The 23432-nt window shown below is 48.6% G+C and overlaps 2 protein-coding genes across 15 annotated transcripts in view; one reads left to right on the top strand and one right to left on the bottom strand.

Annotated features, from left to right (window-relative positions):
- Positions 1 to 20853, top strand: part of map7d3 (MAP7 domain containing 3) — a 32130-nt gene extending 11277 nt beyond the window's left edge. The window contains exons 6-21 of one of the 13 annotated variants that reach the window (XM_060062976.1): positions 699 to 782; positions 1729 to 1836; positions 2993 to 3091; positions 3611 to 3712; positions 5854 to 5982; positions 8764 to 8882; positions 11386 to 11564; positions 11983 to 12269; positions 13408 to 13537; positions 14279 to 14564; positions 15404 to 15454; positions 15584 to 15662; positions 16529 to 16730; positions 16933 to 17231; positions 17596 to 18864; positions 18941 to 20853. In XM_060062976.1, coding sequence (XP_059918959.1) covers positions 699 to 782; positions 1729 to 1836; positions 2993 to 3091; positions 3611 to 3712; positions 5854 to 5982; positions 8764 to 8882; positions 11386 to 11564; positions 11983 to 12269; positions 13408 to 13537; positions 14279 to 14564; positions 15404 to 15454; positions 15584 to 15662; positions 16529 to 16730; positions 16933 to 17231; positions 17596 to 17603 — 2162 coding nt within the window. In that variant the 3' untranslated portion in view covers positions 17604 to 18864; positions 18941 to 20853. Of the gene's footprint in view, positions 1 to 698; positions 783 to 1728; positions 1837 to 2992; positions 3092 to 3610; positions 3713 to 5853; positions 5983 to 8739; positions 8883 to 11385; positions 11565 to 11982; positions 12270 to 13407; positions 13538 to 14278; positions 14565 to 15403; positions 15455 to 15583; positions 15663 to 16528; positions 16731 to 16932; positions 17232 to 17595; positions 18869 to 18940 lie in introns of all 13 variants that reach the window. The other 12 variants (XM_060062974.1, XM_060062975.1, XM_060062978.1 and 9 more) reach the window with 12 other exon arrangements.
- Positions 20854 to 21457: 604 nt separating this feature from the next.
- Positions 21458 to 23432, bottom strand: part of fhl1a (four and a half LIM domains 1a) — a 12399-nt gene continuing 10424 nt past the window's right edge. For both annotated transcript variants that reach the window (XM_060062992.1, XM_060062991.1), the window contains exons 4-6: positions 23060 to 23229; positions 22576 to 22762; positions 21458 to 22000 (exon numbers count right to left, since the gene is read on the bottom strand). In XM_060062992.1, the coding sequence (XP_059918975.1) occupies positions 21846 to 22000; positions 22576 to 22762; positions 23060 to 23229 (512 nt within the window). In that variant the 3' untranslated portion in view covers positions 21458 to 21845. The remainder of the gene's footprint in view (positions 22001 to 22575; positions 22763 to 23059; positions 23230 to 23432) is intronic.

Here is a 23432-nt window from a genome sequence, read left to right as displayed (position 1 = left end):
TATTCATAGTTTCTCTCTGCATCTCCACCTCTTTGTTCACTTAGCTTGCTCTCCTCCTCTGTTTCTATAGCTAGCTCTATCGTGCTAGCTCTTGATGTCTCAACTATCTATCCCTCTTCTCTCTTTCTAACTGTCTGTCGACGATCTATGTCCCTCATTATCCTTTGCTCTCTCTCTCTCTCTCTCTCTCTCTCTCTCTCACTAAATAATGGCACAGTGGTTTGTTTGATGTCAGGACAATAAACCACCCATGTCGGAGGATGCATGATATCCGGCCACGTCCTCCTTTTTGTTTTGTCACGGCGATACCAAAATGTCCAACGGTCACTTCCTCGTGGTTCTGTATGCTTTCATAACCCTTTCTTCTGCAGATCTGTTTAGCCTGTAGGAGTTTGATTACAGTGGTATCGAAATGAATCAAGTATCTCACCTTGTCACAGTTGTTGAACCAGTTAGGTTTTTTCGTACCAGGTTTTAACTTGATATACAATGCATTACCGTACATATATTTACCTGGGTGTGCCTTATCGACCTGTGACTTTTTTTAATTCAACTAGTCTCAACCCTCAGTGTGGAGCTCCTGCTTAATGGCTTTTTTCCAGGTCTGCTCATTCCACATCCATGGAGGTTTCCTGTACCCGTCTCTCAGCCATGTCCATGTCCTGAGAGACCTGTGTTTCTCCCCCCTCCCCCCACAGGAGACTCTGATGCCAGCGTCTCATCTCCAGTAGCTATAGAAATCACCCCCGCCTCGCCACAAAAGCCCCCAAGGAAAAAGCAAGGTTTCGGTTGTTATTTACCCACCATCGGTGTTGCATCACCCCCCTACCTCACCTCCACTGAGGAAAGGAAACACAGCATGGACTCGCACGTGCACTGTTCGTCTTCTTTGTGGGCTTGGATTTCTAAAATGTTCCACACACACACAGACACACACACACACACACGACTGTCGCTTGCGCTCTAACGAGTCGGCCACTAACAACTTCCTGGTTCCTCCCCCACCCCCCAACCCCCACAAACCTCTCTGGGGAAACCAAGCTTCAGTGGAATACCCTGTGTAAACATGTCGGCTGTAGACTTTGCTTTGTGACTGTATGTTGGGATCCGTTGGGCCGGGTTGACACGTTTTTAATCTACTCAATATGATCAGATGTCGGACCGGTATGTCTTCTCGCCTTTACAGCCTCATGCTCTCGCCGCTCTTTGTGGATAATTGAGTCTCATGAGCTTGCGTTTGGATGGAATGTTCTGCGGTTCGTTCTACAGGTTTCCTCGCTCTCTCTCTCTCCCCCCCCCCCCCCGTTAACAGTGCTGCCATCGAAACCAAAAAACGCTTGGCTGAGATAAGCATCTGGATGTTTTTTTGGTCTACGTTTATCCTCCGGCAAATGTACCGTTCTACATGTTACACTGCCATCTCAGGTGCTGCTTCACATGAACTTTCTATCTGTGCACTACTAAGTATTCCATTAAAACATATGTTTTTTTTGTATGCTTAGCTGTATTTATATACAGTAGGTCCCAGAGCAAAGGTTTAAACAGTGCAAAACATTTAGACGCTTCTAGGGTTCCTCCTTTCCTGTGTCCAGCCCACACAACCCTTTTGCCATTAGCCTCACTCCTGTTAGTTTAAAAATAAACACCTCCTCCTCCTCCTCCCTTGTCTGTCCTCCTCCTCCACCTCCTCCCTTCCCTTCCTCTCCACCTCCTCCCTCCCCCTCCTAGTGGACAAGCGCTCCACGTCCACCATGAACCTGAAGCAGTCGGGCGACGCTGCCATCAGCAAGCGCCTGTCCACCTCCTCCGCCACCCTCATCAAAACCCCTGATAAAAGTAAGTCTCCCCTACCCTTCTCCTCCCCGCTCCTCCCGCTAGTCTGACCCGCCCCCACCCCGTGACCTGAACCCCTCGCCATGGGTTGATGATCAGCGGGCGCACCCAGAGCACGTGTATGTTAAATGAACAAGTGCAATGCCAGTAAACGAAAAATGTCTTCGGAACAGGCCAAGGACTGCTCAAAGTGAGCAAAGTGTTGCATGGAAACACTGTTGGGTCGTACCAGGTTATTTTCGTCACCTGGTATCGCTTGTCCTCATGACCTGTGCTCTGCTGCTGTCCCTGTTTGATACAAGTGGGCTTGTTTTTGACTTTCTCTTTGAAATGTCTGTATGGCAGCCGATCGTAGGCCCCCCGCAGCCAGCCCTTCTCTGACTGGCCACCCGCTTTTTGTAGACTTTGAACTTTGACCCCTTTTCCTCCTCCTCCATGTTCAGGGTTTGACACACGAGCTCAGCGATGCACAGAGCGAGACTGGTAAACCCAATGATTTAGCTTGCCGTCTCTGGTTCCAGCCGACGAAGACAATCCAGCATGAGCACTGATTCGGATTAATCCATAGCATTCACTCACTCTACATTATAGGACAGTCATGCAGAATCAGGATTTTCATACAGGCCTGCAAAGCAGTGAACAGCGATACTCGTCAGTATCTGAATCATTTAAATGTAAATTTGCCTGCCCTGATTCTTCAGGTAAAAGTAGTGATTTTGATTGTCAAACAAGGAATTACCATAATCAGCATAATCTTTCTACAGCGTCATGATGCCTGTCAAAGTCATCAATATCGCTGACAAATTTTCCGTCCCTCAGGATGTGATGTTGCTCTTTTATCGTGTCTAGGGCGTTTTTTTTTTTGCAGTTTGTTCAGTGCCAACCCGAAGGATCCGAAAGTATTTAAAAAAGAAATCACATTGTTGGTGACTTATCAACTAGCCAATCGTTGTAATTGGTCTGCTCAACAAGTTTAGCGTGTCTGATGTGTGTTGAGTGTGTGTGAGCGTGCGCGGACGTATATGCGCGTGCAAGTTTTTTCTGCGATCGCACACACACTTGCTGCATTCAAATCAACAGCTTGAGTGTGACTGAGTGTGAGTGTGCTGTACGAGTGCTGCCCCCACTTCACCTCGCGTGTTTCATCACTGTCCCTCAGGTGCTAAGCGGAGGAGTGCGTCTTGTCAACGGTTGCCTAGCAATGGCATTGCTCCTCAGGCTAAGGAAGACGGCAAAAAGCCCCAGGTGGAAAAGCCAGGTGCAGGAGTACATCCACGACCCACCGCACACGCACTCCTCATAGTGTCCCTCCCGCCTGCCTCCTCACTGGCTTCAGGAGAAATGTTGTGGAGGAGGGATATGATCCCTGGAATCAATGCCCTTTTAAAGCGAGGGCTACCGCAGTAACAACCACCCAGCTGGTGTAATGGATAGACTCCTACCATCTGATGGGAGCTCTAGTGGTCAAATGCTGACATTGCTGTTTCTACTTAACTGGCGCAGAGGTTGATGTGCTATTTGTATTTCAGATTGCTTAAGATGTATTTTTGTAATCTGTTCACTTATTCAGCGATGGCAGGAGGGAGGGATGGTTTTACCCCCCCTCTCTATTTATAGCTCGCTGCCTTGCTCTCGGCTATGATTGGATAATCCACAAATGAATAGTGACAAATTGAACACGCATGACATCCAAAGGCATCGGCGGGGACTTCCTATTTTGTCCCCCCCCCCCTGGCGGGCTCTGTGATTGGCTATAACCCACCTCTCTCCTCTATAGGCCGCAGTGTGTTGAAGAGAAGCTCCTCCCTCTCTCGGGGGGGCGGGGTCCGAGCTCAGACCCCTCCCGCCAAACCCGATAAGGGCGCCACGGACGATCAAGGTGGCTAGCATGTGAAATCGACGGTCACGTTTTTAACTTCCTAATCGCCATGCCTGCATCGCTTAGGGCATCCATCTTTAACCTAAAGCACGCGCCCGTCACTCATCATCGGCTTGTTTCTCGCTGGAGCTCTCGCCGACGTTGCTCTATGCTCTCCTTGATGTTTTAACGTGTTGAACACGTTAATAACATGTTCTTTGGCGCCCCGATGTGCGCCATGAAGCTGTCCCGTCCACAGGCGGCCAAAGCTTTCCGGTCTTCTCGGCCCAGGTTGAGACCGTGCGACCGTGAGATCTCTTGCTGCTTTAAGGCAGCGGGCCGCGGCACTGCCTCTTTTCTAACGGTCCGATAAGCTCTCTTACTGTACCCTTTCCCACAAGGCGCTGCCCACGTTGTCTGCCTCACACCTTTTTTTATTCCTCTCTGTCCAACCCCCTTTTTCGGTTGGACCGCGAATACCTCACCAACGGCTAATCTTGTTTTAACCTCATTCTTTGAATCGTTTTGTTTGCCTGCCAAGCATTGCTTTTGTTTATTCGCCTCCCCGATCCCCCCTCTCTCTCTGTGCGCTAAAACTAACACAATGATTTGTTTATTTGTCACAAAGTGTTTGTTGTCCCCCCCCCCCCCCAGATGACGTCAGAGGGCTCTGCGCTCTGGCGTGCCGGTGGCGCGTGTGTCCTCGTGTCGGGGGGGCCCGGCCCGGCACCGTGTGTCACCCCACTACTAACCAGCGATGCTTCTGTTTGTCCTCTGTAGCCGTGTCAACGTGTCCCCGCACATGACCCGGGCGGCGCACATTGTTCCTGTCCCGTGCACCCTGTCTGGATGGTGTTTTTTTTTTTTTTAATGTGTCAATAGTTAGCGTGCTGCATGCTGCTGTGTGTCTTTTTGTGTTGTGTCACGGTCTGAAACACAATGCTGTCCGACTTGAATGCAGGAGAGAGAGAGAATAAACGCAAAGCCGACAAAGCGGGACTACAGGTTTCCCGAGATAATCCCTTTCGAATTGCCCCGGAGTCCCACGCATTTGAACCTATATTATTGTTGTTCATAGACTGCCCTGCTGTTGAGGCAGGCTCTAGATAGCCGGGCCCAGACAAGCTAGCCATGCGGCTGCACTCCTCAGGCTAGAACAGAACTGACAGGTCTGTCAGCAACAGATGTCCTCGTTGACAGGGTCTCCAAAAGCCATTTAGCAAGAAGTCCCCCTTCACACACGATTTCTAGGTCCCATAGTTACACGTAGTGGTTGGCTCTCCATATATCTCTTCACTTAACTCTCTGTTGATTCCTCCTGTTGGTTTAAAAACTATTTAGTCACAAAAAGGGTCTTCAGTTGATGGTTTAATTTTCTTATTTATTTTTTCCCTGAGAAACAAGAGCTCTTTTTCCCTTTGGCAAATTGAGGGGAACTATAATCTATAACTTTTATTATATCGACTTAAATTTCATAATGGAAAAGCTTTACTGTCCACTTAACTGCAATTGGTATTACTTCATTTTAATAATAATGTTCCATACCAAATTTGTAAGGACACTTAAGAGCTCTCCTCTTCTGTCTATTGGTCCGTGCTATGATCTTCCCCTTCCAGCCAAGAAGTCCCCTCTCTCTTCCTCTCTCTCTTACTCCCATGTTCTTCAACTAACGGTTTGATTGTTATTTCTTCTCTCAGCCACGCCCTCCACTGTCATTCGAGGAACCACTGTCTTGACCTTGTTGTCCTTCTGGTTTTGTGATGACTTACTATTGTTGCTGGACATTCAAGCTCTGGCCTGGCTCTCAGCACTCTGCCATGGCTCCCTTCACTCGCAAACCCCTACATTTTACACCATTACAGTGATGTCTCCATACACAAAGCGTTGTGAAGAGGAGGTCCATCCAAGACTACCGAGAGCCAACCTTGAACTTTTGCTTCTGTGTGTTAATTCCTCTTCCCCCCCCCCCCCCCCCCCACCCTGGACTGTTCAAATCACATGGTGATCCTCCTTAACCTCAACCACTTACTCACCACCTCCCTCCCCTCTTTTTTGCCCCCCCCCTCCCCCCTCCCTCACTTGCCTCCTCTTTCTTCCTGGCTTGTGTTTTTTTTATCTTTGTCCTCCACTTTATTTTGGGGTTGGTTTCGGGGTCCGGTTAGCTCGCAGGGCCCAGCAGGCATGCGTTGCGGACGGAGGGGTCCTGAGCCGCCTGCTCACCCCCACCCAGGCCTCACTAGCTAGGAGCAAGAGTGCCGCCGCACTGTCCGCGGACGGAGCAGACGCTGCAGGTAACCTCCCCCCCCCAGAGACCTAGGCAGGGAACCCTCTCTAGGCTCCCCTCGCCCCCCACATCCGTCTCCACCACCTCCTCCTCCTCAAACCCCCTACCCCCCCCACCCTACCTCCCCCCCCCCCCCCCCCCCCCCCTCCCATCACATCACTAGAAACACAGCCCCAGTCGACTCCCTGCCGTACCCGCCCACAAACCCCAGGGGTCCCGGTCTGGAGACCGAGCCCTGCAATAGACCCTGACTCTATTGCTGTGCCGCCATGATGCTGACGGGTGCCTTGTTGGTGGTGGTGGTGGTGGTGTTGCTTATGGTGGCGGGTAGACGTGTTGAAATCATGGCGGTTTGCTTGCAGCGTCGACATTGTTGCATTCTGATTGGCTATGTTAAAAAAAAAGTGGTATTTTCAATGTATTTGGGGGAAACGGTTATGTACCATGAGATGCGAATCCTCCCAAAGTGCTTCCATCGTCTTGAGATTCCTAAATCTCGGACTCTGATTAGGAGAGTGGTAGCATGGCCAGGTGGATGGCACAATGTGTCTAAGAAGACCCTGGGCCTCTGGCTGGGAGATCTCCCATAAGCTGCTTACCGTGTGTGTGTGTGTGTGTGTGTGTGTGTGTGTGTGTGTGGTTGCGTGAGAATGAAGGCGACTTGGGTAGCAGTAGTGGTAATGCAGCCCAGGGATCCCAAAGGATTTGAGTCGCAACCGTTTTAAGTGACCTGGACTGTCCCTGCTGCCGGCAATTTGGTTGTGCGGCGTCGCTGATTGATTAGCGTTCAGGGGTCAGTGTGTTTTTAGGTTTGATGCTTCAGGACGTGTGTGTGTGGACTGGCCTCTCCTCAAAGAGTTGACGGGCCTTTTTGATTCGGTTAAACTTTTGTTTCTGTTCATATGGGTCATAAATCTCTCTCGATGAAACAACATAAGCCTATTACCCGACATATGGTTGATTTCTGTTTTTGTTTTTGTTTTTTGGTCTATTCCTTGAGCTCTAAGCGTCTTTGAAAGAGCCCTACAGTGTTTTTTTTTTGTCTGCCTCCTTTGTTGACGACCCTTTCCAGGGGTGTCGTTTGAGTCCATCGACCCCGTCATTACAAACCCATTAGGACGTATGGATCGGCTGCTAAGTGCAGCCCGCTGCTGAAATGTGAGGCCCCGTCTCTCGCGCTAAAGGGCCAACCGTGGCAGGACTGGCAGCTCGCAGCGGGGCCAAGCCTCAGTCATGCTAGCGCCGGGGAACTGTAGAGTCAGAATTAATTACCGGCCACGTTTGGAACCCGCCGGGGTCGAGCTCCTCAGGCCTCACCGACGGATTAGCGCTCGGGGCTAATCCCTCAATGTGACACAGCAAGCTACACTGCTACTACACTCATGCTTTTTATCACCATCGGTACCCCGGCCTATAAAATGCTAATTGTTTGTAGCCTGGGTGAATTTAGCTGCTCCGTATCGCGTGTTTGTCCAAGCCTAGGATCTGTTTACATATGAAAAAGGGCTTTTGTGTGTCTGGCTTTGTGTTTTTATTTAATGGGAGTGCTCTGCGTCAGTCCAGCGGCCATTTTGCTGTGGCCTGAGGCCTGTACTCAAATCTCGGTACAAACGTGTGTCTGGAGTTTGATTAGTTAAAAGGTCTGACATGTGGAATTGACGTCTAAAATCATTTGTTTTTCTATTCTTGCTAAATCGAATGAACAAAATCGATATAACGACCAGCATGTGTTTGTGTTTGCTAACTGTGCTATATGTGGCAGACGTGTGTGTTTGCGTACGTGCATGTGGATGTTGGTGTTTGCTCACCGTTGTCATGCGTTGTGTGCTGGTCGTTGCCGTGCGCTGAACCCCAAGGGCCTTGTTGTACCTGTCTGTCTCCATCTTCCCCGATCCCTGCCATCACCTCCAGCTCTGCCAAGGCTTGTTATAAACATGCTGTTTGCTGCTAACGGATTACGTTAACTAACGCTTAGCTGTTTGTGTTTTTGTTTTTTTTTTTCCTTACAAAATCAACTCCATATTTCTCTCCACGTTATTCCTCTTCACATCTTCTTTCTCCATCTCGCACTGTTCCTCTCCATCTCCCACCATGTTTCTCTCCATCGCTCTCTCACCATCTCCCTCTCTGTCTCTCTGTCTCCCTCTGTCTCTCTATCTCCCTCTGTCTCTCTATCTCCCTCTGTCTCTCTATCTCCCTCTGTCTCTCTATCTCCCTCTCTGTCTATCTCTCTATCTCCCTCTGTCTCTATCTCCCTCTCTGTCTCTTATCTCCCTCTCTGTCTCTATCTCCCTCTCTGTCTCTCTCACCCTTCTTCCCTGTTCTCCATCTTCCTCCCCGTTTCTCTCTCCCTCTCCTTTTCTCCCTCCCTCTATTTCTCCCTCCCTCTATTTCTCTCTCTCTCTCTCTCTCTCTCTCTCTCTCTCTCTCTCTCTCTCTCTCTCTCTCTCTCTCTCTCTCTCTCTCTCTCTCTCTCTCTCTCTCTCTCTCTCTCTCTCTCTCTCTCTCTCTCTCTCTCTCTCTCTCTCTCTCTCTCTCTCTCTCTCTCTCTCTCTTCCCCCCCCCCCCCTCCATCTCCCTTTCTCTCTCCATCTCCCTTTATGTCTCTCTGTCTCTTACTCTCTTCCTACATCTCCTCCCCCCCCCCCAATCTATTTTGCTGCTTTGCCACCTGCCCTCGGCCCTCTCCCCCCACATCATCTTCCCCCCCCCCCCCTCCTCCACCACCCTGGTCTGGTGCTGCCCTGACCATCTCCTTTACCAGAGTCTCACATGTGTCCTCGCTCAGCCTCGGCCAGCCCGCTACAACCCCCGCCCCGCGGGCCGCTGCGGAGCCGCAGCATCGACCGGCAGAAGAGCGGCATGACGGGCTCCGTCTCGGCCGACGGCGCTCTGGACCCCTCTCTGGTAACACAAACCCCCTTCCTCTAACCCTACCACCACCTTCCATGGTTTATAAGGTGGCTGGTGATTTATGGGTGAGAAACGCGTATCTATTGACGTCACAAAAATGTGCATTTTCTCACTTCCTGGTACCCTGCCTGAGGTCAAATGTATAAGAAACCAGGTCAACATTATGGTCTGCAGAGTGGGCGACGGAAAACAGTTGAACATCAGCATTGCACCTCCCACCAATACATAGAAAACAGTGTCGGCGAACGTGAAATGTCTTGGCTTTTAAATTGGATATGATCTATAAATGACTAGTTTTAGATGTAAATACTTTCTATTTACCTAGGTGTGTTGTAGGCTTTGGTTGCTGTTCCCTACAGCTAACTTAATGACAAGGTAACACGCTAAGGCTTTCGGCCGGTGGAATGCTGATTCTCTTCCATCACAAAGAATCAGATCTGGGGTCAGATTACAGGAGGATCCATTCACCTGGATATATCATCTCCGAGGGCCACTAGTATCACCCCACCTACAAGCCTATTGTGTCCACCTGTCCTATACCGGAGCGTGACGTGGACCAGCTACAATCTAGCTCTACCGACACACTGGACAGGTTGAGGTCAGGGTTAGCATGATGGCTATACTAGGAGGAACCCGGTAAAATGTAAAGGAAGCGGAGGGACTGATAGCCCTGGGTTGTTTCTGTTAGTGGGATGCATTTAGAATTGCTGTCGCATTAAGCTGCCCAAAGGGCTCATCCACGATGCTACAAGATAGAATTTACAAAAAAAACTGGCTGTCTTATACCTTACTTGTGCATCACGAATTAGCTACAGATAAAATCCATCCCTTGTTTTATAATTTTAAAACGGCCTGTATAGTGAAGGCCTTGTCGAATAGTTTCCCTTGCTTGTCAATCATAAGAGAGAAGTGTTCTGTCTCTATTTTTCAGTTGCCCAGTATCCAAATGTCCCTTTATAGATCAGCTACTTCTCAAATTCTTTGTGGGTCTGAGGAATGAGACTATATTTTTAGGCTCATTACGATATAGATGGATATGGGCTTGGCTCTTACCATAATGAGTCACAGCTCTTCATTCTTGAAACGTCAATGCTTTGTATTTTAGTAGACGAGACACGCAAGCTGTTGAAATGGCAGCACGAGGCCGTATTGTGCCTAGCATGGGTTGAGGAGTGTCCGTCTCTGTTCCCTCTCTGGGTCAAGCCAGCCAGCCGGCAAGTCTTTCTCCGCTGTGGACACAGTCGGATACTGTCCCTGTCGCTGAGACAATGGCGGCCACAGTAGAGCGGCTCTACATGGAACAGATTGGCCCATGCAAAGCGAGCCACGCCCGGCCTTAGTGCCACCTGTCAATGACCGGTGATTTCCCAGTTCTCCCACTTTCCATTCCCTGCCTGCTGCACACAGTCATATAGCGTGCTTGGGGAAATTAACTTTTATCGATCCTAAAGTTTATGTTTAGGATGTTATTTCTTTACTGATGATGCTTTTTACGAGGCTAATTTATAGTATGCTTGTCAGAATCAGAACAGGGTTATTCTTCTTTGCGTCTTGCAATCTGACTTGCACTGCATATACTGATAAGATGGTATGTGTGACAGTATTGGCATTATGTGCAAAATGGAATAATAATCTTTTGTTTATTGTTGGATCAGTATTGCATTGTGTCGACAACGTCTCTAGGCGAAGCTCCTGCATGCATAAGAAAATCCCTCTATTGAGGTTTCTCTGTCGTTGCCTATCGTGGCTTTAGATGAGCTTGACAGTCTGAATAGACAGGAATGGGAGTTGACGGTCATCTGATTAGACAATGGCTATGTCTGCTCCGTTTTTTTCACATCACTTCCTCCCCCTCTTCCTCTTGTCTGTTAAACAAACGATGGCTCTTTAAGCCGGCTGTGAAACCAAGGCAGATACACCTTCTGAAACAAGCAACCACAATGTGTTGACTGCAAGGTTTAATAGTTGACTTTGCAGTGCATCACAATTTGAGCAAATCTGGGTCATCTAGGCCCACCTTCTTCCACGGTGGCTTTGTGCATATAGGAAACGTACATTTGTGTCTGTGTCTTCGATGCATCTGCACGCAGTGGCTGCGGACGCCCTGGCTGACCTCTGCTGCGTCCGACAGCGCCAAACATGACACGTGCATTAAAAATGGATGAGGAAGCAGTCGAAAGCCACATCCGTCTAATATTACTCACCGATGAGACCTTTGAAGCCATTTTGAAGACCCAGTCAAATCTCTACCGTGGAGAAACGGGCAACAGCTACGGACAAGAGCATACGTGTAGCATTTCACCACCTTCAATAAGACAGGGATGCTCTCGTTCCATCTTAGAAAATGTGTCCGTTACTCTATTTAGATTTTGTCCAATTAATTGGAATAAATGTATAAACAGGCATACGAGTCATGATTCTAACTGTTTGTCAAGGTGGGAATAATAACATGCAACCCCCATTCCATGTCTTCTCGCCCACCTCTCTGGACCCCTAGAAGGACAGAAGGTTAACCTCGCCCATCAGCCAGCGCCCCCCGTCCCCGTCCAACTCCCTGGGCCGCAACAGGTCACCCTCCCCGGCCCCCCCTCCCGCACCCAAGAGGACCCCGTCCCCGGCACCCAAGAGAGCCCCCTCCCCAGCACCCAAGAGGACCCCCTCCCCAGCGGCAGCCAAGTAAGAACACGCACGGATCTGCGCAGGCACGCACGCACGCACGCACGCACGCACGCACGCACAGAACTGATGTCACCCTCTCCGTCTGCAGGACTGTAGACGCAGCGATGCGTTTGTGTGACTAGCGAGGAGTCTGTTGCTGTCTGGTACAAAACGACTCACTTCTCTCTCGCTCTCGCTCGCTCTTGCGCTCTCTCTCTCTCTCTCTCTCTCTCTCTCGCTCTCTCTCTCTCGCTCTCTCCCCCTCTCGCTCTCTCTCTCTCGCTCTCTCCCTCTCTCTCTCGCTCTCTCCCTCTCTCTCTCGCTCTCTCCCTCTCTCTCTCGCTCTCTCCCCCTCTCTCTCTCTCACTCTCTCCCCCTCTCTCTCTCTCGCTCTCTCGCTCGCTCTCGCTCTCTCTCTCTCTCTCTCCCCCCATAGGCAAGGCTCACGCTCCCGGCCCCCTTCCCCCGGCGCGGGGAAACAGCGCCCCCCGTCCCCACAGCCCAACGCCGCGGCCCCCGCCTCTAAACCCCCTCCCATCCAGAAGCCGGCTCTCACCCCGACGGGACCCCAAACCCTGCGCAAGAGGGACTCCAAGTCCAAGGACCTTCTGCCCGGTCAGCCCGTGCACCCCCCGTCCCCCGACGCGGGCCAGGCCAGCGCCGCCTCCCCCAGCCCCTCCCCTGCCCCGCCGGCCCCCCACAGCAAGAGCAAGGACAAAGACGGTGAGACGCCGTGCCCGTGTACGCGCTCTGGCACACAGCAGAACGCAGCTGCAGCTGACACATTGTTAGAGGAAGTGGTACACAAGGCATGAGAGAATGCACTAGATACAATACAAACATATATTTTGCATTTAATCTTCTACATATTAGATATAATCACCTTTTTTTTTCATTTTAAGACAAACCAAAATAAGTCATTAATATATATTTACAATGACCATAATAAATAGAACAGTATGGATGGAATACAATATCAGATCACACCCTTATATTGGTAGTCCTGCCTTCATTTCCTGTGTTCCTGCCAATGGATTATTGATGCTGTTTGAACGGCGTCTTGAACAAAGAGCTTGTTATGGCCACGCTGGGCTCCAGGGAGGGTTGGTTGGTCCGTCTGGATATTGGCTCTCACCTAGGAAGGGTTATTAAATATCCAACCAGGATGTTTGTGATTAATGTTGACACTGTAGCGGGCGCCTGCGACACTGCAGTACCGCCAACGCACCACTATGAGGAGCGATCGGAGTTTGACCAAGTACAGTGTCCTTATGCGCGTGCATTCCTGCTGCCATCTAGCGGGCAAACCCACAAATCACAGGATTGCGTCTCCCTTTTTTCTTTTACTAGCCTTTGTTGAACTTGCAGTCGAAGACCACTGCAACAGAGCTGGTGCAGTTTGACCAAAAGTCTGAAACCCCTCCCCCCTCCCCCCCACCCAGATCCTCACAGTTCCCCGAACTCACAGACTCACACCACCTGATTGTTCTGCAACCGGTTGGCGTTTACAGACGCCGGCGTCGGCGCGCCGGCCCCTCACAGAGGGCCCTTTGATAAGGCTGGGACCGGGGGGATCATGTGAAAACCTGCACGAGTCCCCGGCGCCCAGGCTGTTTGCGCCGCCGCCCCTCCCTGACCCGCGCGCCACCTCTCCTCTAGTCAGCCCCCTGCGCCGTGGATCGTCCACTTCAGTCACCCGCTCGCCGCTACGCTCTCTCGATCGCGCTGAGGTCATCGCGGTAGACAGGAAGTCGTCTGACCCACGTTGGCTTTCGTTCTGCTGATCCTAACCTCTGCATCTTTGGGGGGGGGTGGGGTTCTCCCTTTTTTTTTATTTTTTATTCCCTTGGCTGCGGCGAAGACCCCAAGGCGATGGTGGGGACCAGCTCCAAGGAGGAGGCGGCCAAGATGCTGGCGGAGAACCGCCGGCTGGCTCGGGAGCAGAAGGAGAAGGACGAGCTGCTCCGGGTACAGAGGGAGGAGGAGGAGAGGTGAGGCGGGAGCCAGTGCTATGTACAGTGGCTGGACGGCTAACAAAGCGGAGCTCTCATTGTGCTTTAATTCCTCTGGATCAGCCGACCGAGGGGAGAATGCGCTTAGCAATATTGTGTTGTTGTTGTGCGTTCACTTGAATAGGGGAAAAAGTGTTTATGCCGTTAACGAAACCTTTGTGGTGTTTCTTTTTGTCTTAAAGGTGACATATTATACCACCAAGTGGTATAATATTATACCACCTGGTGGTATAATATTATACCACCTGGTGGTATAATATTATACCACCAGGTGGTATAATATGGGGATTAGCTGTTACAAGCCGTTCAGAAAATCTGCCTCTTCTGACATCATCGTAATGCTTGTCCACCTAGATGTATGACGGATAGATGAGCAACGTTTGCTAGCGTCCACCGGGTCGGCTGGTAGGCTGGTAGACTGATCTATCTAGCGTACATCTAGGTGGGCACGCCCACTTTTTCAAAACGGCATGCAAGTGGCTCACACGTGGTGGTATAAAATGTCACCTTGTAATACTTGATAATAAAACTAGGAAGGGGAAAAACTAAACTGTAATAAGCGATTTGGACTAGCTCAAGAGATAAAACGAGCTTTTATCGAATGATGATCTCCTCCGCATACTTTTCCCCCCTGCGTACCGTTTCCCCCTCCGCCTCCCCCAAACACTCCCTCCCGCATCTCTCCACCCCCACGTGACCCCCCGCCTCCTCCGTCCGCAGGCTGAGGAAGGAGGAGGAGCAGCGGCTGGCGGAGGTGGCCCGGCTGGAGCGCGAGGAGCAGCAGAAGAGGCAGGCGGAGGAGAAGGCCCAGCGGGATGAGGAGGAGGCGCTGCTGGCCGAGGAGGACCGGGTGAGGCTGGCCGCCGAGGAGGCCCTGAGGCAGGAGGAGCTCCAGCGCGAGCGCGAGGAGGCGGAGGCCCGCGCCCTGGAGGAGGCGGAGCGGGTGCGGGTGGAGCGCGAGCGCGTCCTGCAGCAGAACCAGCAGGAGCGCATGGAGAGGAAGAAGGTGACGTAGACGCGGGATGAAAGACGTTCAGTGGGAGCTAGGGATGAACGGTTAATCCAATTCAAACCGGCCGTGATTTGCAAATCGCAAAGGCTGCGATTAAAAATATATATACATGTATATATGATAAAAAAATTCATTATTTGTTACCATTACTGACTGGAGATCAGTAAGATTCATATTTTTGAGATGTTATAATATAAATTCATGAATCAATTCAACTAAACACATAGACCTCGCCTAAAGGAAAGAGCAAGTAATACGTTGACTGCTTCCAATGTTGCGTTGGTCATGCTATAGAATGATTTATTGCTTGTTTAGTGAATAATACACAACATAAGGAACTTTAAAAAGAAAAATCGCACACAAAATTGTAATTGCAATATTGGTCGAAATAATTGCATTTAGATCATTTCCCCAAATCGTAACCTGGTTTGGATGGATGGTCTTTTTGTTTGGAAAGTTTTGTTCAGTACAGAGTTTTATTGGTTAGGCTATAACCCGAGGCAAGGCTGATGTCGGTCTTATTTATTTGCCCAGACATGAAACGACAACGTAATTATAAATCATGACCATAATTAAACGCAATGAACCATATCGCCCTCATTCGCTGCCTGAGGTATCGTCTGAAGCTGTCAACGCACGTGCATACACACACCGCCATAAACCCGGCAGACACACACAAGCACTATCACAGTGATTAATTTCCAACAAATCGTAATGTTCTCAGTGACTACTGTAGCAGGCAAGACAAAGCTAACACTACTTTCTGTTCGTTGCATATGTGATGCAATAAATATCTTAAGTAGGCATTCAAACATTCTATTCTTTCATTTTAGAGAATTGAGGAAATAATGAAGAGAACAAGGAAAGGTGAAGACAGCGATAAGGTGAGTTCTGGTGTGTGTGTGTGTGTGTGTGTGTGTGTGTGTGTGAGAATAGGACATGTTTGGTGCCAATATGACAATGTTTGTATTGTGTGCGTGTTTGACAATGTGACGTTTGTATCTCCTGTGAAGAGAGACGGTGATGATGATGATAAAGACGACCAGGACGATGGTGAAGATGACGTGGACGACATTGACTGTGAAGCTAAGGGTGAGATCTTTCACCTCTCACCATGAGCCAGATCTCCACTTCTCTCTCACCATGAGCCAGACCTCCACTCCTCTCTCACTAGGCCTTCTTGCGGCCTGCATATATCTGCTAGGGTCGGGGATCACAGGGTACCTCCCAATGCGACACGCGATACATGGCCCGCGATACTGATAATATCGCAACAAAGCGATTCCGCAATTATCGATATTTATTACACGGGTCTTCTCAATGCCGTGGAACGCTCCGTTCACTTGCATGGGCTTTTCACAACTTCCGGCGGTGAATTATATTTGATAATTCACCGTTGCTAAGTATAATTGACTGCTGTCAAGGAAAACGAAGGACGTTTTGCCTCTAATGACGTCTTTGGTAACTTGTCAACCCCAGCGTCTTCGGTTGCTAAGCGACGTCAACGTCTTTGGCAGACTATTTCTCTGCTGATCAACACTACGAATGAATTTTAACACACCATGTGAAGTTTTTTTTTTTCGTTTTGGCAAGTAGCCGTGTAATAAGCTGGATAATGTATAGAACGTCGCCGGTTCTATTATCCCTTACATATTGCTTGACAATCAAATTTGACAAATTATTTAATTAATTAAAATATCGATTTTTGGGGCGGTATTTCCTGTCTAACTCTTCATGAATAAATTATTAAAATGCAAAATAATTCTCAGAAAAAAATAATATATATTATATCAATATTTGGCGTCAGTGTATCGATTCTCGTATCGCACGAAGAAGGGCGATGGCATATCGGCGTATCAAAATTTGTTCAAACCCCTAATGTCCGCCCATGCCCACCTATGTATTCACCCACGGGGGTCCTCCACTGACTTCTTCCATCCTGGTTTTCTGTTGCGTAGAGGACGACATGGTCCATCATGAGGATGCGGACGGGGAGGCCGACGGGGAGGCCGACGCTGCTAAGGAAGAGGAGTGCTGCGTGGCCGCCGGGGAGCCGGTCAGCGAGAGGCAGACGCCCGTGGGCAGCGTCAACGGCCAGTCGGACACCGACGACAAGGAGAACAACAATGACATGAGCACAGACGGGACCCAGGCCGTCAGGTACGGCACGCACCCACGCAGTCACACACCCGGCTAACCACTGCTTGTGGGACTTGATTGTATATTCATATTGTGATCCAAACCAAAGATGTATATATTGTTATGAACTTCCTCTCCCCCGCTTCTTACCAGCAAAAATAAATGAATGTCAGTAGAAGTCCAGCCTCTTACGACCTATGCCCCTCTCCCTCTCACCCTCCAGCCCCATTCCCAAGAGCCGGCTGGTGGAGGGCTCGGAGTTCCTGAACGAGGAGGATGCCTCCAAGGCGGGCCTGGTGCCGGGGGTCAACGGCAAGCCGGGCCCCTGGAGCTTCGAGGAGCTCATCGACCTCAACGTGCACTCCAAAAGCCGGCCCCTGCTGCAGTCCGAGGACCGCAACCAGGGCCTGATCGACTGTGACGGGGCCTCCGACGGGCCCCCCCGCGGGGCCTTCGAGGACAACGGGGCCCCCGGGGTCAAGAGCATGCATTCCTCCCCCCAGCCCCTGGAAGCCCTGGCAGGTGAGCCCCAAGAAGGATGGGGGTGGGAGTGTTTAAGTTTAGTCATAGTAGGTGTGGTTTTTAATAGTGGTACCCTCTCCATAAGCTCTCCATGTGTAGAATTTGCACGTATGTGGTACGTTCTGCCAGATAAAATATAAAAACTATGTATTTTTCATAATGAGGTTTGTGTTATTCTTTTCCTTTTTATTCATGACGATTGGATTTGAGAGGGAAATCTTTTGTTGAAATTTTTTTAATGTTTGTTTAGTTATTTTGCTACATCCTCACTGGAACCAGGGTCAATGTGTGTATTTGAATCTCTGTCAATTCCATATAAGTATATATATTAAGTATATATTAACTCTGTATCTCACCCCTGCAGAGGTTTGATGCCCCTGGCTCCGCCCTCTGCCTCGTACTATTGCACTCCCAGTCGTCCCATCCGGCCGAGCTCTTCCAAACACTCCTCCATTAGCCCCTCCCCCTCCGTTCAACTGCCCCTCCTATTGGACCTTCTGTTCTCACCCGGACCCTCTCAGCCAACCAACGTAGGACCACAAGATGGCGGAGAAACCGTACCTCCAGAACCACAAAGAAAAAATAAGATCATACCGTTTCAGAAGAAATGGTGTACTCTCCCATCAGGTCATTCTTTGTCCCCTCAAACTTCTACGTGCGTGGTTTAGTTTTCTCTGGTTTGGTTTATATTTCTAAATGTTTTTTATGGTTTTCATTTTGCCAGCGGTGAGGTGTTGTAATTTATAAGTCCTTTTCTCTTTTGATGTCCATTGCTGTTCATCATATGTCGTTTCCCCCCCCCCCCTCTTGTCTTGCTCGCTCGCTCTCTCTCTCTCTCTCTTTTGAGAATATTCCAGAATGAACGCACACCTGGGTGGATGTAAAGGGGAGTGGAAATTGTGATTTCATGAAAGGAACATTTATATGTGGTCATTCTCCTGAAAGTAATTGTTTTATCAGTAATGCAAAATTAAATTTCAACATCCCCGCAACATGGCCTTATAGGTATTGCAATGTACTTTCTGGGTGAGTTAACAACCCAAGTTGCTTATGATTCATACACATGATAAAGCATATTCAGAAGAGGAAAAAGGTGTGTCTACAAGGCTGGTGTTCACACACTTTGGATACAGCTTCCTGGAAGGACCGATTCTCCTGTCCTGTCTTTCCCTCCCAATGTCTCCCAGCTATCTTTTCTCCTTTCACCAGACGTTTTTTTTTCCGATTTAGGTGAGCACAAGTGCTCCCTACAACACCCAGTACCCTTCACCCTAGACCCCCAGGGGCCCGTCACAACCAACACCTTTGACCATAGTTCCCTGGGGGCCTCTGGGAATCAATGGGCTCAGTGCCGTGAACTCGATGTTCATAGAAGTTTCCGCTGTCGTCCGTTGTGTTTTTCCGTTCATTGGAACTGACTTTAGGCGTTCGTAACTTGACTCGTGTTTCGCTCAATTTACATGTGTACATAGACTCATTGTTAATAGATACTCGCATTTGAATAGAATCCAGTGAAAGCTGTCGTAGACCATGGTCCAATCTGAAATGATTGCACTTGTTCCACTTAAGGTGTGTGTGTGTGTGTGTGTGTGTGTGTGTGTGTGTGTGTGTGTGTGTGTGTGTGTGTGTGTGTGTGTGTGTGTGTGTGTGTGTGTGTGTGTGTGTGTGTGTGTGTGTGTGTGTGTGTGTGTGTGTGTGTGTGTGTTCAGTACTCCACAGTGGTGTGGCTTCTGTCTCACATCCCCGAAGTTGCTCAGGGCTAATGCTGCAGAAGTAAATTCACTTAAGGGCCGACAAGTTTTTAAACATGCTGCAATGGAGTCCTATGGTCTATACTGTTATCTGTGTGGGTCCTTTGACTGTTGTGTGTGTGCTATCCCAATAACCTTAATAACTAAAGATTCTCTACAAAATACACGCAAAGCAAGCGTCTCTTGGCAAAAAAAAAAATGATTCTAATTTATATATATATATAATTTGGCTGTTTGTATATGAAATATATTTCTACATATTTCTATGTATGTATTTAAGTGTTATTTTTGTATATAATCAGTATTAGGCCAACTGAAGCCATGTTAAGGAAAGGGTGTAGTCGTCTGGTGTGTCTGTTACTGTACTTGAGCTAAGGGCTTGGGTTGTGAGTTGAGCGCTGCCTTGCCTTTGGGCACAGTGCGTGTGTCCCCCCCCCCCCCCCCCCCCATCCCCTCAGACTTTACACTGCGCTCATCTCTAGACTAAAACCGTGGCAGGGAGTTACAGGGGGTCTTCTGTGTTCCAGGGAATGTTTAATTTCAATGGCATTTTGGTCCTAAATCTCTGATCCAGAATCACTGGCTTGGTCCGCAGTGGTTGGATGAAGGTGTACAAAAGAGCTGCTTCACTGCTTTCTATGTCGGCTTACTCTGGTCTCCCATTATGTGACAGGATGTGGATTACTGTTGGATTGATAACGCAGGCTTGTTGACGTGGACTCCCACCAATGCACTTTTGGAAGTTTGCAACAGTGCACGTTGACCATTGTTAAACACCATTGGGACGGGAAAGAATTTAGAGTTCGGTCAGTCATGTCCAGCATTATCTTTTTTCTTGATGCACACAAACGTGTTGAAAGCTTGAAGTTCGTAACGCTTGACATTTCCAAATATGCGTTATTTTTTTATGGACCTTTTTTTTCGCCTCCCTAGTTTTTGGACCTTCAAGTGTGTCTGGTTAAATCCACTCACTTTGTAAATATATATCTACTGGCTAGACCATATAGCATAGAGATACGCTTTAAATAACAAGCATAAAGAATGTAACACACTCAATAAGCCGCCCTTAATCATTCCACATGTTTCTGAGCGCAACACAGGTTTAGCATTCATCCATTATTTATCCAAAGGTTTCAACGAAAATGTTAAATTGTAACTTTTTCAAAATTAACATGCTGTGTATGAGGCTTTTTTTTTTTATGAATTACTGGTTTGTGAGGCAGTTGTACTACTGCAGAATAAAATTGGTTGTGATGGAATTGGCTTGTTCAGTCACTGTCCACATACTTGGTTGACTATTTCATTTTTTTTTCTTACTCATAACCTAGAATTCCCCACTCCCTAGCCCTCACAGTGAAGCCCTTTGGCATGTGGAGTCCTTTTCTATATCGTAGGCACAACTAGGCATACAGAACGCAAACGTGTAGGGGACAATTGCTGCTTGCTGCTCGAAGGGACTCCTAGATTTCAGGCTCGGATAATTTTTTTATTTTAATGTTTAATGCCGGTTACATTTCTGCAGGCTGAGGGATAAAAAAGCGTCGCTGGCAGAGTTGAACCGCTCTTTTATCGACAACACGGTCTAGCGCTTGAGTAGAACGGTGCCTTAGGTTAAGACTTTTATTTTGATAGAATTACTTAAATAATACGAATTTGTCGCACCCATACCTCGGCCACGACAATCAGTCGACCCAACTAGGGCGACAGTGTGAATTGAATATTTGTTTCTCTCTCATTCTCAAGTTCGCTCTGAATAGAGGGTTTTTGTTCAAACCTAATAAAGCCCTGTCCAAAAATTATATTTGTAAATACATCTTAAGTGTACTGAAATTATACAAACTGTTTAAAAAAAATAAACTTTTGCAAAACTACTTTTCTTGTGTCTTTTGCACTCATTAAATTACACCAGGGGGAAATTAACATCCTTGTTTTTATTCATTATTAAAGCACAGGCGTAGTCAGTTAAACTCACAATGCCTTTTTTGATCATCTTAGTAAATGCTTATAAGGTTCTCAAAGCATCTAAAATTGTTTTGGAATATGTATCAAAGCTTGTATGGATTAGCAGCAGTTAACGCTAAGAAAGCAAAATCTTCTCTTTCAATGATTCCAAGAGCCATTGAAAAGGGCTTTTCTTTGTAAGGCAACAGGAGAAAAAAAGCTTGTATTATTATAATTCACAGGCTCGCCAAAGAACACTTGCTAATATATAGCCATGAAACATTCACTGTTTGTAATTAGTTAAAGGGGTGACATGCCCAGAGGCGCCGCGTCCCATTAGGCATACCAGGCAATTGCTTGGGGCCCCGGGCCACTACTAGGGCCCCCAAAAGGCCCCCCCAAAAAAAAAAGTTCATCTATCGGCCACGTCTTCACCCACCCCCCCCCCCCCCCCCCTCGTCAACAATCGCTCCGTACCCCCCCCCCCCCCCCCCCCCCCGTCAACAATCGGCCCCCTTGCTTGGGGCCCCCACACTACCTCGCAACGCCCCTGGAAATGCCAACAGGTGCGAGTGTGATTAGCCATTTGAAAATCTGGAAATGGCCGATATTCAAACGGCTTGTAATGGCTAATCACAATCACATCTTGTGCCATAATATCACCCCTTTAACCCAAAGCCATACTTACTAACGGTTCATGCAATCTTAAAAGGAAGCCTTTACATGATCCCTTCCCAATGTCATACAGCGTGGATGTTATCACCAATTACCGTGGAAAAGACGTATACAAGCATTTTTAACGTTAAAATTGCAATAGCATTGAAAATAATTTCTAGGAAAAGCTGTACTTCCACTTGAACACACTTTCCCTCTGCCTGATCTTTCCTCTGGACCTCAGTGGAGCGTTTCCTTTTCCTGCCGCTCACAGCTTCTTAGCGCAGTCGGGGCAGTAGATATGTTCTCCGTTGAGCACGAAGCGCTTGTTGGCCATGCTGAGGCAGCACTTCTTGCAGTTGAAGCAGTACTCGTGCCAGGAGAAGCCTTCGTAGTTCACCACGTTGGTGCCATGGCCAAACCCTGCAGCACCACACGGAACAGGACACACACAGGGACATCTGTCACTCGCCAGCACAAACACAACAGAGCAGTCTGTGTGGATTGTGTGTTCAGAAATGAATGCGGTTTCAATTTGCGTTGCCACTGGACACATTTTAATTGGTTTCAGATTGGACCTCACTGCAGCAGAATAATTACAGTCAGTGAAGTTACAGTCGAAAAATCAGGCTTCTTGAAATGAAAGTAGTGAATGTTAAGCTCATTAGAGTTGGGCGGACATCAAATGGGTCTTTTGCAAGTAATAAGGGAATTGCCAGATATTTAATGGCGTTTACAGATCAAAATACCAAGGTCAGATGACCTCAGTGTGCGGGGAGTGAATGTACAGAAGAGAATAATCCTGCCTATGTAAAGGCAATTAGAAAGTCCTTGGCGTAAGAAGGGTGTTATCTGATTCAACATGCCTTGCCTCGGAATACAGCACCTAATTCCGTTTTTAGAGTTTATTCTCTGGCGTACATTCTAGATCGAATTATTTAAATAATGTGTGTGTGTGTGTGTGTGTGTGTGTGTGTGTGTGTGCTAGCAGTGCTCGCCTGTGATGGGGTTCTTGCAGCCGTGACACTTCTTGGCCACGTCGGTCTTGTAGCAGTCCACGCAGAAGATGTCGTTCTCGTGGGCGGTGAAGCGCGCCCCGGCCAGGGGCTTGCGGCAGGTACGGCACACGAAGCACTCAGAGTGCCAGGGCTGGTCCTGGTAGCTGATGCCCCCGGTGGTGATTGGCTGACGCACAGAGGGAGGACGTTAGATAAGTGGTCAGTTCAAACAGTGTACGGACACTGTTGATTTGTGTGGGGCTTGGTGTCCCACGTTGCACCTCCCAACTAAACCCCGGGAAGAGTGACTCTTGAGTTGGACTCGTTCCCTTAGATTAATCCTTAGCCTCTCACAAGCCATCCTTATCCAAATAAAGTGAATCAGAGGCCCACATCCATTGACCGTGAACCTGTGAGTGTGTCCAATTCATTCTGGTTCTGTCTGTATGAAACCGAGGATAATCACAAGAGGAACACAGCCTACCTGCTTGCAATGGAAGCATTTCTTGGAGAACTTCTTGTCGTGGCAGGGGGCGCAGTAGATGTCGTCGCCCTTGTTCAGGAAGCTCTGCGCGCGGATGGGCAGCTTGCACTCGAAGCACTTGAAGCAGTCCTCATGCCACACCTTCTTCTTGTACTCCACGTTCTGGGATCCTGAAACACAGCCCGACAAGCCGAGGCTGATATAGTGGGAACGACTGAACAAGAGCCCAGCAATAGGAGGGGGTAAACCGTGACCCTGACGCCCTGCTACAGGCCCACTGGAGTCTTCCCTTCCTGAGATGCATTTTAACATGGCGGGGAGTTTGGGTTTATAAAAGCACCCGGAAATAAACTGTTAAATAAAGTGATGACTG

Source organism: Gadus macrocephalus, chromosome 10 (genome assembly GCF_031168955.1).
Source record: "Gadus macrocephalus chromosome 10, ASM3116895v1".
NCBI classification, from domain to species: domain Eukaryota; kingdom Metazoa; phylum Chordata; class Actinopteri; order Gadiformes; family Gadidae; genus Gadus; species Gadus macrocephalus.
This window is presented reverse-complemented; position numbering and strand designations above follow the sequence as displayed.